At 60.7% G+C, this 11842-nt stretch overlaps 1 protein-coding gene across 1 annotated transcript in view; it reads left to right on the top strand.

Annotated features, from left to right (window-relative positions):
- The first annotated feature begins 1846 nt into the window (after positions 1-1846).
- The window catches only part of SLC6A3 (solute carrier family 6 member 3), a 36220-nt gene continuing 26224 nt past the window's right edge, over positions 1847-11842 (top strand). Inside the window, exons 1-4 of the mRNA XM_082652329.1 lie at positions 1847-1889; positions 3769-4088; positions 5215-5346; positions 10948-11173. Coding sequence (XP_082508455.1) covers positions 3803-4088; positions 5215-5346; positions 10948-11173 — 644 coding nt within the window. The 5' untranslated portion in view covers positions 1847-1889; positions 3769-3802. The remainder of the gene's footprint in view (positions 1890-3768; positions 4089-5214; positions 5347-10947; positions 11174-11842) is intronic.

The raw sequence follows: 11842 nt of genomic DNA, 5'->3' as shown, positions 1-11842 counted from the left end.
CCTGCTGTGATGGCCACTGGTCACAGATTCAAGGCGGCACATCACCATCTTCTGAAATCCCTGCCCCTCCCCGGGTGTACGGAATGAATTGCGTCCCCAGAATTCATGCTGAAACCCTAACGCCCGTGCGATGGTCCTAGGAGTCGGGCCTCTGGGAGGTGGTCAGGTCACGGGCTGAGCCCTCATGAGTGGCCCAGTGCTCTCATAAAGGTGGTTCCAGAGCACTTCCGCCGTGCGAGGACTTGACTTCCAGCCAACACTTCCCTGTGCGTAAGCTGCCCCGCCTGTGGCGTTTCTGTTAGCATAGCCCCGCCTGTGGCGTTTCTGTTAGCATAGCCAGCGGAAGCCGGGACCCTGAGTCGTGGGGTCTTCCACGGATCCCAGTCCTGCCTGGAAGAGCAGCCCCTGCCGGTGCTTCCCCGGTACCAGGTACCAGCCCTGTCCTGGGCACCAGCCCCTGGTGGGGAAGCTGCCAGAGGGGCAGTGAGATGAGCCAGGGTGCTCTGCGGGCCCCTGTACAGGGTCACTGCTTCTGCGGCACCGCCGAGGAGGGACATACGGCCCAGACAGGGTGGAGAGCAGCTGGCGGGGACGCCCCTCTGCAGCCAGCGCAGGGCAGGAAAATCAAAGCTCACACGGAGTGGGGAGGGGCGGGTTACGGCCCAGGCTTGGGTCACCAGGGCCTCCACCATGTGCAGAGCCAGGGTGCCACCTACCTTGATGCTGTCCTGCACCTGGGGGTCCTGGGCCTGCTGGGTGGTCTGGGGACTCCATTCCTCCGCGTCATGAATGTGCAGACTTGCTGGGGGTCATCTCAGCAATGATTCCGAATCAGTCCGTCCTGAGCCAGTATCGACAGCTGTGGCTTTCCGGGCTGTCCCTGGAAATCGTGTTCCGATGCGAGTGTGATTCGAGCCCCTTGGTTCCAGTCGATTCGCTCTCCATGTGGGCAAAGCGCGACGACGCTTCGCTCCTTGCTTGACGCGCGCGGACACTGGGTCCTGCGAGGGGTCGGCTCTCGGGCCACAGAAGGACCCGCGTCCCCGCAGCCCGGATCCGGGCGAGGATCGGGTACCTCGCGGCCGGGGCGCAAGACCGGAGGAGAGAAGGCAGAGACCCGGGCGGGGTCTCCGCGGCCCGGCTAGGGACGCCCACAGGACCCCAAACGCCAGACGCAGGACCCCTGCCCCCAGGCCGGCCCAACTCGAGTGGGACCGGCTGGTGGAGGTTATGCCCCCAGGGCGCCAGACCTCGGGATGGGCGGCCGCGGGGGGAGGAACGGACGGAACCGACGTCTGGGGAGAGGGGTCGGTGCAGCATCGGGAACGCGGCCCCTGCGGCAGCGGCGGGAACAGGGAGAGTGGGCAGGAGAGGGGGAGGGAGGCAAGACCCGGCTCGGCCCCGCGGGATCCCGCGCTGTGCCCCGCGCGCCCGCCACCCAGCTTCCTCCCCGGGCGGAGCGGCGGGTGGGCCAGGGGAGCCCCGCCCCAGGCAGATGCGCGGGGCAGCCCCGGGGGGCGCAAGCTCGAGTGGAAGGAGACAGAAAACCGCCCGTCTCGGTCCTGCGAGGCCTGCGACCCAGAAGGGACCCTGCTGTCACTCGCCCCAGGTTCCGGGACGCGCGAGGCCTCGGGCAGAGCGCGCTGCTGGCCGCTGACTGGCGCCGGCGGTCGGGTCCCGGGGGGCGGGGCTCGGGGGCGCGTCCGGGCTCGTCCTCCGCCCACCCGGGGCGGCACGGAGGCGGAGCCAGGGCGGGTGAGCGCCCCCGGTGGCCGGCGGGGCGGGTCCCGGCGACAAGATAAGAGCCCGGAGCGCAGCGGAACCCGAGCGGGAGCTTCCGTGGACGCTCGGTGTCAGGACCCCAGCAGAGTCGAGGCTGGGGCGCACAGGTGAGGCCGGGCCGCCCCGTGGCCCGCTCCCCGCACAGGTGCCCCTGCGCATCCTCCGGGCGCTCCGCTCCCGCCTCTGAACCCGAAGGCTGCGGCCGGGGGGCGCCGGGCCGGGGCGAGCACCGTCGGGGAGCGCCGTGTCCCGCAGGCTGCGGCGTCTCCAAAAGTCGCCAACAGTTGGGGTGCACAGCGCCGCGACAGTGCCGTTGGCGATCTTAAGGTGAGGTGGCCGAGAGGTGCGAGCCCCGGAGCGGGCACGGGGCTGATGTGCGCCCCCGTGGCCCCTGGCCCCATCCTGCCCCAGGCTCGGAGAGACGGGGCAGGGGCCGGCTGTCCCGGCTTCCCTGAGGCGCTGACCCCTCCCTGCTGAACCAGACCTGCCCGGGGTTGGGGGCACCTGGGCAAGCGGCCCCCAGAGCCAGTAGTGGTGATTTTCTCAGCCATCGCTTCTTCTCACAGGGCTTAGTCTTTGACTTTTAAGGCGGGGCAGGGGTGCAGGGTTGTGGGGTGCTGAGCGTCCAGGCTGTAGGGTCGGACTGCGGCTCTGTTTCTGTTCTCGGTGCAGAATCACACTTTCTAAGCACCACATTCGCTTTCTGTACCCAAACCTGGCCTCTGAGGCCGGGGCTTCAGGGGTGGGGTGAGCTCACCACAAATGCAGAGCCGGGGTCTCCCTGGCAGGTGGTCCCCGATGCGCCTGCGAGGGCCGCTGTCAGAGCAAACCGGCCGGGATCTGGAGCCTGCCCGGCCCTCTCCGCTGGACCCCGCTGCAGGCCCGTCCCTCCCGCTTCTCCCCACCCCCGAGTCCCTTCTGTCCCTTTTCATTCATCTCAGGAATGTGCTGTTGTGTTTGTCACAGGGACGTGGTGCATACGATGACGTGTTGTGGGTTTCTGTTCAAACTTGGGTGCAGAGGAAAATAACCCCTTTACCACTACCATCCTGCTACCTGCTGCTTCAGAGTGTGTGTGTGTGTGTGTGTGTGTGTGTGTGTGTGTGTGTGCGCCTGTACACGTGCAAGCGTCTGCAGTTGAAACATCCAAATGCCAGAAGAAGTCATATTTGAAGCTGCCCTGGGCCTCGAGGGCCGCGTAATTTCTGTGTTACGCACTGTGTGTAATTCCTTCTGTTCTCCTTGATTATGTTACCCAGAGTTTCAAGAAGGTAACCTGGAGATGATTTCCCTGGTAAAGCTACTACGTGCAGGAGCTAGTCCTGTAAACCCCCAGGTAAATCCTGGCTGGAAGGATTTACCTGACCGGGAGCTCTTGTCCCTGCCCAGCCCTTCCAGGTGTGGCCACAGGTGGACGTGGAATGTGCAGCCATTCCTTGAAGGAAACTCTTGTAATCGTTCCTTTGAAACTTTGAATTCCCGTGGCTGACTCTGGTTTTAGAATTTTGCTTTTGCCTTTGGTCTCTGAGTATAAAGCATGTATGTGCACTGTCGTATTTGAAGATTGTCGAGGCGGGGCAGGGGTGCAGGGTTGTGGGGTGCTGAGCGTCCAGGCTGTAGGGGTGCTGCCAGTTACTCCCTGGCCATGTGGGGAGTGCGGAGGTAGCATCTTGCATTATTACTAAATTAGAGAGGACACAGCCTTGCACTTGGATGGGAATGGAGAGGGGTGCGTGGGAAGGAGGGAGTGGAGCAGAGTCTGTCCTGAGGTCTCCACGGCCCGTCTCCCAGCCCCACGAGGAGGGCAGCTCATCTCCTACTGTCCTCAACCCTGGCTGTGTCCTCCTGGGTGCTTGGAGTGCGTTTGCTCTGCCCCCCAAAAATGGCTGGAAATGCCTCAGATCTGTGCTCAGGCCACCGGGTGCACCGTGATCCGGCTACTAAATCAGTGCATCCCTGTGTGTTTCTCTTTCATGCTGGTTGTAGACCAAGAGGGAGGAAGCTCTGAGTCCAGGAGGCCATGAGTAAGAGCAGGTGCTCTGTGGCACTGATGTCTTCCGTGGTGGCCACAGCTAAGGAGGCCAATGCCACCGGCCCGAAGGCGGTGGAACTCGTCCTGGTCAAGGAACAAAATGGGATGCAGCTCACGAACTCCACCCTCCTCAACCCCCCGCAGAGCCCCGCGCAGGCCCAGGATCGGGAGACCTGGAGCAAGAAGGCCGACTTCCTCCTCTCGGTGATTGGCTTCGCTGTGGACCTGGCCAACGTCTGGCGGTTCCCTTACCTGTGCTACAAAAATGGCGGGGGTGAGTGCGTCCCCCCTCCCCCGCGCCCTCCTGCCAGCCAGGGCCACACGGCTGGCATCTGGAGGAATGCGGCGTAAGTGGGGCGCAGTTTCCCCAGATGAATGTCCTGGAGCTGATGCTGAGGCCAGGAAGGCAGGGTCCCCGAGCGAGTGGTCAGAGGCACCGTGGCTCCGCTTTCTGTTTCCAAAGGTGACTTTCACTTTGGAAAAGAAAATTCTCCAAGGCCCAGAGAGTGGTATCTTTGGCTGATTTAACCCGTGTTTACAAGCATGCAGAGGCCCGTGGCCGTTGACAGCACCAAAGATGCCCTGGGAGTGTGCCCGTCCCCCTCCCCCTGCACAGCCGGTCCCAGAACTCCCGTGTGTGGGCTTGAGGCAGAAAACTAAGAGATGGGCCAGGGTCACCACGAAAATTCGAGCTGAGAACAGGTTGGTGCCTGTTTCCCGTGAGTCCCCCGACTCTGCCAGCCCCTGTCAGGGGTCACTCCATGCCCCACACTTGGGGCTGCGGCAGGCTTCCTTGGGGAGGGCCTTCCAGGGTGCCTGGGCGTGGGTCGGCGTTTTGGCACCCCACTGGAGACCTAAGCAGGTACAGAAGTTGCCCCAAGACAGGCATCAGTCTGGGGTCTCCCTGTCTCCCCCGCCCTCCCTGGAAGAGAGCCGAGACAAAGCCCTTATCTGAGGGGGAGCCAGAGGGCTTAAGGAGGCTGAGCCTGCGGGGCCTGAACTTTGTGCCCTGAGCGAGGCTGCAGGTTCCACATGCCAGGGGCCGGGCAGGGTCACATCCCGAGGATTCACGGCTCAGGAGGGGGGAGGGGGACACAGGGCAGGCCCTGCCGCGCAGGTGGGGAAGGGACGGCGCCCAGGAGCAAAGCCACGACGTGGGCTGACCCGTGACTTGGGGAGGGAGCTGACCGGAGTCTTGGACAGCGGGGGCCAGGCATGGAGGCAGGAAGCTCACCGCCCCTGCCTGCAGGGAGCTTCAGGGAGAAACAGGGACAGGAGACGGATGACAAGGGTCGTGCCCAGGACACACGTGGTCGGCTGGGACGGCCGAGCCCTCGCCCCAATGACAACAGGCCAGCCCGTCCTCGGCCGCAGGCTGAACACGCTGTCGTGTCCCCCAGGTGCCTTCCTGGTCCCCTACCTGCTCTTCATGGTCATTGCCGGTATGCCGCTTTTCTACATGGAGCTGGCCCTCGGGCAGTTCAACAGGGAGGGCGCTGCCGGCGTCTGGAAGATCTGCCCTATCCTGAAAGGTAACGGCGGGGACGGCCCCTTGCACGCGGTGTGGACCAGGGCAAGCCTGGAGCGATTCTGAAGCAAGTCAACCCCAGCTGTGTGCGTTCAGTCCTGCTTTGCTGGGTGTCTAGGCACGTGGACACATCCTTTTAATGTTGGTCCTGCTTTAAAGCTCTGTAATGACTAAGGATTTGAGTGTGTCTCCTTGTTCCCAGGTGAGGCCAGCCTGCAATGGATGAGTAGTGTTGTTTTGTCAAAGTGCTAAAACAGTAGAAAAGATAAAAAATACTCCTAGCTCTAGATCTGTCATCCGTCACCTATAATCTGTCATTCATCTATCTCTGCATCTGTATTAGTTTGCTAGGGCTGCCTTACGAAGTGCTGCAAACTGAGTGGCTTAAATAATAGATGTTTGTTGTCTCAAAGTTCTGAAGTCCAAACTCAAGGCGCTGGTGAGGTTGATTCCTTCTGAGGGATGGAAGCGGGGGGCGCTGCTCCAGGCCTCACTCCTTGGGTCGTGGGCGGCTGTCTTCTCCCTGGGTCTTCACATCCTCCCTGCATGTGTGTCTCTCCATCCAAACTTCCCTATTTACAGGGACATCAGTCACACTGCACTAGGGCCCACCTCTGTAAAGACCCTGCCTCCAAATAAGGTCACATTCTGAAATACTGGGGGAAAACTTCAACAAATGAACCTTGGAGGCCACGATCCAACCCACAGCACGATCTGTCTGCCATCTGTGGTGGAGTTCTTCCTTTTGGTGGCCTGCTGGGTGAACCCTAAGGCATGAGCCCCTTTCTCCTAGGCTAGATGATGCACAGCTCGCCCAGCAATGCAGCTGCAGGGAACCCCTGGCCCAGCTCACCCCACACGCCTCTGCAGGGCGAGGCAGCAGCTCTGGGTTCAGGTGCCAGTGCTGGGCGTCCCCTTAGCAGGATTTGCTCACAGCAGTCAAAGCTTAAGTAAGTCACTGGAACGGCCTCTGGTGCGCTCGGGGTTCCCGAGGGCGGAAGCGCAGGAAGCTGAGGCTGCGGGCGCCTCTTCAGAGCCGGGCAGGTCGAGGGCACGGCCGGTGTCTGCGGGCAGGGCCGATACCGTCAGGGGCGGCGAGTCCACCCTGACACTTCAGGACGCGTGAGTTCATCCTGTCCTCCGGGCCTGCCGGGCAGCCAGCATCTCCCGCGATGGGCTGCGCAGCAGTCGGTAGTTACACAGCACGAAGGTGCCGGGTCGGACGTGAGGCGGGCCCGCCCGCAAGTGACCGTCCTGGGGGCGCCAGGGAAGGACGCCGGCCGTGCGACACGTTTCCTTCGGCCTCTTTCCCGAGAAAAAGGACGCTGACCCCAGGGCTGCAGGCCCGCAGACAGAAGCACATTTCCAGCCGTGTGTCCTACCAGAAGAAGAATTTTCTCCAACAAAACTGCCAAAGTGAATCTCTACACTGCAGTTTGTAGAACGTCAATGAGGGGTCTCCAGGGGTCTCGAAGGACTAGTTAAGCCTGAAGAATTTGGTTACTGCAGAACATCTGACTCAAACAGTGAGAGTGTCAGCCCCTCCACGGGGAAGTTACGCGTGCAGCTGCGGGGCCGTCAGCATGGCCTGGCCTCGGAGCCTGGAGACCCGGGCAGACGCCAGCTGGCTCCGAGCTCTACTCCACGTCACGGCCCATCCACGCTGCTGCCTCCCAGGTCTGGAAACTCATCCTCCTGGAGGGCTGTGCGGGGCCAGTGAGGCCACATGGAGAAGCAGCTGCAGCGCCCGCGGGCTGGAGATTTGGGGAAATCGCACATCACAGGACGTCAGCCGTGGAGCCTTGGAATCCTTGTGTTATCAGCACAGGGCTGTTTGTTGCAGACCAGAGAATCAACGCAAGAACTTCTATGTGTGAAGAAGAGAAACCTTGAATGTTTGATACTAACAAAGCTACGATCCCTAGCAGGTGATCACCTGCTCATTCAGGTTAAGTTTCTCCATAGGATGCCCATTGGACGGGAGGTCGGCATCGCTCCTTGAGTGAGGTGAGGCAAACCGTGCTGTCCTGGATACCCTGATACACGTCTTCCTTTCCTTCCTTGTCTTAAAAAAAGTTTAACTAATAAAATTGCACGTACTTTCATGTGTCATCAAGTAGGGGGAACACATGATAAACGAAGACATCAGTTAAAATGCCCCAAACGGTCATCATGGGGCTGCAGGTCCTCCAATGGGCGATTGGCGCATCCGGGCCCTGCGGAAGGGAAGCCAGCTCTCCGGGGAGCCCTCTTCCCCGTCTTTCCCTTCCCTGGACCCGGGAGTCCTTCCATGGGCCTGACAGCACTGAGATCAACCCGAGAAGGCCAGGCAGTGACGCCCACGGTCAGGGCGAGGGCCCTCAGAGGGCCGTGCCGTGTCCTTGGTCCCCGGCACTGTCCCTCCAGAGGCTGTCGGTGATGCTGAGGGCAGCCAGTGTGACCACGGGGCCTGGGACGGGGTCTCTCCAAGCTCTCCCTCCCTCCCTCCCTCTCCTTCCTCTGTCTCTGTCTCCCCTCTCCCTCTCCCTCTCCCTCTCATTCCCTCCCTGCCCCTCCCCTCCCCCTGCCCGCTCTCTCTCATAGACACACGCACACACACACACACACACACACGTGCACATACATACGCACACACACACCAAGTAGATACGAAAGGCGCTCAGACCCACAGCGGAGGAATTCTCTCCTGTTTTCTTCAAAGACCTGCCAATGAGTCTTGCAAGGAATGGGAGCTGCCCCATCAGGGCGTGTCCTCCAGCCGGGGTCCTGGAATTACTCTTTGGCCCTGACCCCCTCTTCCTGCTGAAGCCAGCTCCGGGGCACGCTCTGGAGTGACCTGGCTTTAGTGGTGGAGGAGGGGGCTGTTGTCCCTCTTGAGGCCCGAGGATGCCCCGTTTCAGGTTGTCTGGTTAATTGCCTAAGAACCCCCCCCCCCCCGCCACTGTGTGTACGGCATGGAAAGCACCTATTTTAGCGACTATCAAATAATTTATTATATTTTGTGGTCAGTAATATTTTAGTGTGGTTTACCAACTCTCCCTCTTTCTAAAAAGGAATTTTAAGTGGCTTGAAAGAAAACAAAATGCATGCAGAGTTGATATTAAAAATACTGAACAAACTGAGATTTAAGAAAATTGACCTTAAAAGCTGTGATCGAAATTCACACTCGGTCTCGAGCCTCCAGGACAAAAGAGGAACACATCAAGTTTTCCTTCATATGTTCACTGGAAGTATTAGAGGGGACCGAGCCTGCCACCTCCTTGGGAGGGACGTTTCCTGTGACACAGAATAACAGAAGAAACGTATCAGGTGGGGCTTGATTTAGCGTATGTGATGACGTATGAACACTGATCGTTCACTGAACAGGAGCGTGCTCAGAGCGAACAGGGCAGTGGATTTCGTGCGGCTGGGTCTTAAGTGACAGAAAGGAAGAAGTTGAAGGGAGGGTCGGTGAGGGGCTGCCCTTGGGCGGCCCAGGGCCAGGGCTTCCTGGGGCTCTGTGGTCCTGGAGGACAGAACTCAGAGGGACCGAAAGAATGGCTGGCGCTCACAGCCACATTCCCAGGAAATCGCTCCTTCACGCAGGCCTTTGGGGCAGCTGGACGGCAGCGCCCTTGGATGGGGGACCCTCCGGGGCTGGTGTGCTGCGGCTGATGGGGCAAAGCCCACGTGTCCTAGGAGCCACGCCAGCCCGGGGCACCCTTGTCCCTCTGCTGTGACAGCGAGAAACCTGGCCTGCCCCGCGGAGGGCTGTCCACACGGCGGTGGGCTCTGAAGGACCGGAAGCGGAGGCAGCTCTCTCCGACCCCGGATTGGATCCGCTTTAGCGTTTGATCAGAGGCTCCGTTGAGTTCCCCAAACTTCAAGCGGAGGATTTGGTGTGCAGCGCTGTCACCTTCCCAAGATTTCCGGGCAGGCACCCACAGCCGCTCACCACCACGGAACACCTTCCGTGACGCACTTCCCGCCGACGTGGCTGCCGGGGCGAGTTCACGGGCAGCCAGCCTCTCCTAAGGAGCTCAGGGAGCAGAAGTGCAGTAAAGAGTTATTTCACATTGACGAGTCCACGTTGCAGAAGGCCTTCTGAAGGAACAGTTTGGGTTTTGCCATCACTGCTACTGAGCGTGTTTTCCAAGAGGGACCACGTACCAGGGACTGTTTGCTTTTAAATAAATCACTCCTGATACTGTATCTGTTTAATATCTACACATAAGTAAATTGTAGTCCCTCTCTTTTTGCTTTCAGAAGAGGAAAGAGAATTTTAATGAAGTGTCCTGAGCAGGAAAATAGCTTCTCCTAAGGGCTAGACCCATAAAAAACAAGCCAAGCCACTCCGCGAAGACGTCAGCTTGAAGGCAAGCTCCTCCCTGGACACAGGCGGGAAAGACGGGGCAGGGCGCCCCCCAGGTTCTAAGACAGTGAAGTTACAGTCAGAGCCCAAACTAGTCCTAGCAGCAACGCCGGGAAAGAATGCTGAAACAGGAGAGCTCTGCATGGAGCCTGTTACAGTCACCCGCAGTCGCGGGACCCGACAGTGCTTGTCCGACGCTGAATAGGGAAGAGGTCTCACTGCCAGACCGTCCGTCCACCACAGCCAGGGTGTCGCGTCTCCAAAGACTGCTCACCACTCTGTTCTGCTCCAGGAGCCAGGAGCCCCTCAGGGACTGTCAACAAATTCCAGGGCTTGTGATCCGGGAAAGGGACTCTGACAAGCCCTGGGGGCCCCAGCGTGGTCATAGGTGACCCTTGGAGACCCTGGATGGTCATGCATGGTCCTGGGTGATGTTGGGTAGACCCAGCTGACTCCGTTTGCCCTGAGTGGCCTAGAGGCACTAGGTTAGCTATGGTTAGCTATGGGTGGCCATGAATGGCCCTGGACAGCTCTAGGTAGCCCAGGTAGGCATGGATTGTCTTGGAGGCCCTGGGTGGTCCTGGATGAGCCTGGATGGCTGTGGAAGAGCGTGAAAGACCCTAGTTATCCCTTAGTGACTATCGGTGGCCCTGCATGGCTCTGGGAGGCACTGGGCATCCCTGGGTGACCCTGGATGGCCTTCATGGCCCTATTGGCATGGGTGGCCCTGGATGGCCTTAGGTGACCCTGAGCGGTTTGGGGTGGCCTTTGTCGACGTGATGTTTTGTACCCTTGGGTGTTCCTAGATGGCCCTGGCTGGGCCTGGGTGCCTGCAGACGATTCTGATGGTTTTGTTTGGCCAGCGGCCCTGGATAACCCTGGGTTGAGTTGCCCTGGGTGACCCAGCGTGGCCCTAGATGACCTTAAGTGAGCCTGGATGACCCGGACTGGCTGTGAGTGATGGTGGACAGCCACGGATGGCCCTCCGTTACCCCGTATGTCTGCGGGTGACCTGGCTGTGCCAGGGCGTCCCTGGATAGCCCTGCATGTCTGGGTAGACGTCAAGGGCCACGGATGGTTTTGGAAGTGGCAGCCCCTTCTCTGACCATGACGCGACGTCTGGGACCCACCCTTTCCCTCGTCTTCCGGCGTGTCCGAAGGCGCTGCCTGGTTCCGGGACAGCCCAGGTGGAGCTGCGGCCCGCGGGGGGAGGGGCACGGGTGAGCTGCTAATGGGGCCATGCTCTCCCCACAGGCGTGGGCTACACGGTCATCCTCATCTCACTCTACATCGGCTTCTTCTACAACGTCATCATCGCCTGGGCGCTGCACTACCTCTTCTCCTCCTTCACCCCGGAGCTGCCCTGGACCCACTGCAACCACACCTGGAACAGCCCCCGCTGCTCCGACGCCCGCGCCCCCAGCTCCAGCCCTGACCCCAATGACACCTTCAGGACCACCCCTGCCGCCGAGTACTTTGAGTAAGTGGGGCCTCGGGGTCTGATGACACCCCCGGGGGTGGGGAGGGGGACCCGGGCCAGCCACCCGCCCCTGCTGCCTCCCGAGGATGTGGGGAGGACCCCTCCCTGGCCAGTGCCACGTCCCGTTCCTCTGGGCTCTTGTGGGCTTATTTCTGACCCCGCCTCTAGCAGCTCAGCACGGCTCCTGCAGGGAGACCTCGCAGGGAAGGGAAACTGGATGGGCTGCCCCACCTGCTCCCTGCGGCCCTTTGGGGTCTGTTGGGGGGGATGGCCTGTGACCCTGCAGATGCCGCAGGGAGGAGGCGTGTGGGGCTGGGCTCCGGGGGCTGCAGCACTGCCTCCAGAGGGGGCCGGGCTCCCCTTTCCCAGTCACCTTCCCCGTTCTCCCTCCGCTCATGGCCCGGCCTCCAGCCGGAGGCAGGACCATCAGACAGTTGCCCGAGGTCTTCCCTGAGGGAAGGCACCGTCCCACTCCTGGGGCCTGTGGAGCTGGGTGAGACAGCAGGTGTGCAGGAGAGAAACTGAGCCTTCGGGCGCTGGGAGAATCTGTCGTGTGGGGGTAGGAGTGACACCGCCAGAAGGGCAAGGGATGTTCATGGAACCTGCAGACATTCAGCATCTGAAGTTGTGTGTTTCAGATACTCAGGGTCTAAGTCCTTTGCTCTAGAA

Source organism: Grampus griseus (genome assembly GCF_964374135.1).
Source record: "Grampus griseus genome assembly, chromosome: 3".
Taxonomy (NCBI): domain Eukaryota; kingdom Metazoa; phylum Chordata; class Mammalia; order Artiodactyla; family Delphinidae; genus Grampus; species Grampus griseus.
This window is presented reverse-complemented; position numbering and strand designations above follow the sequence as displayed.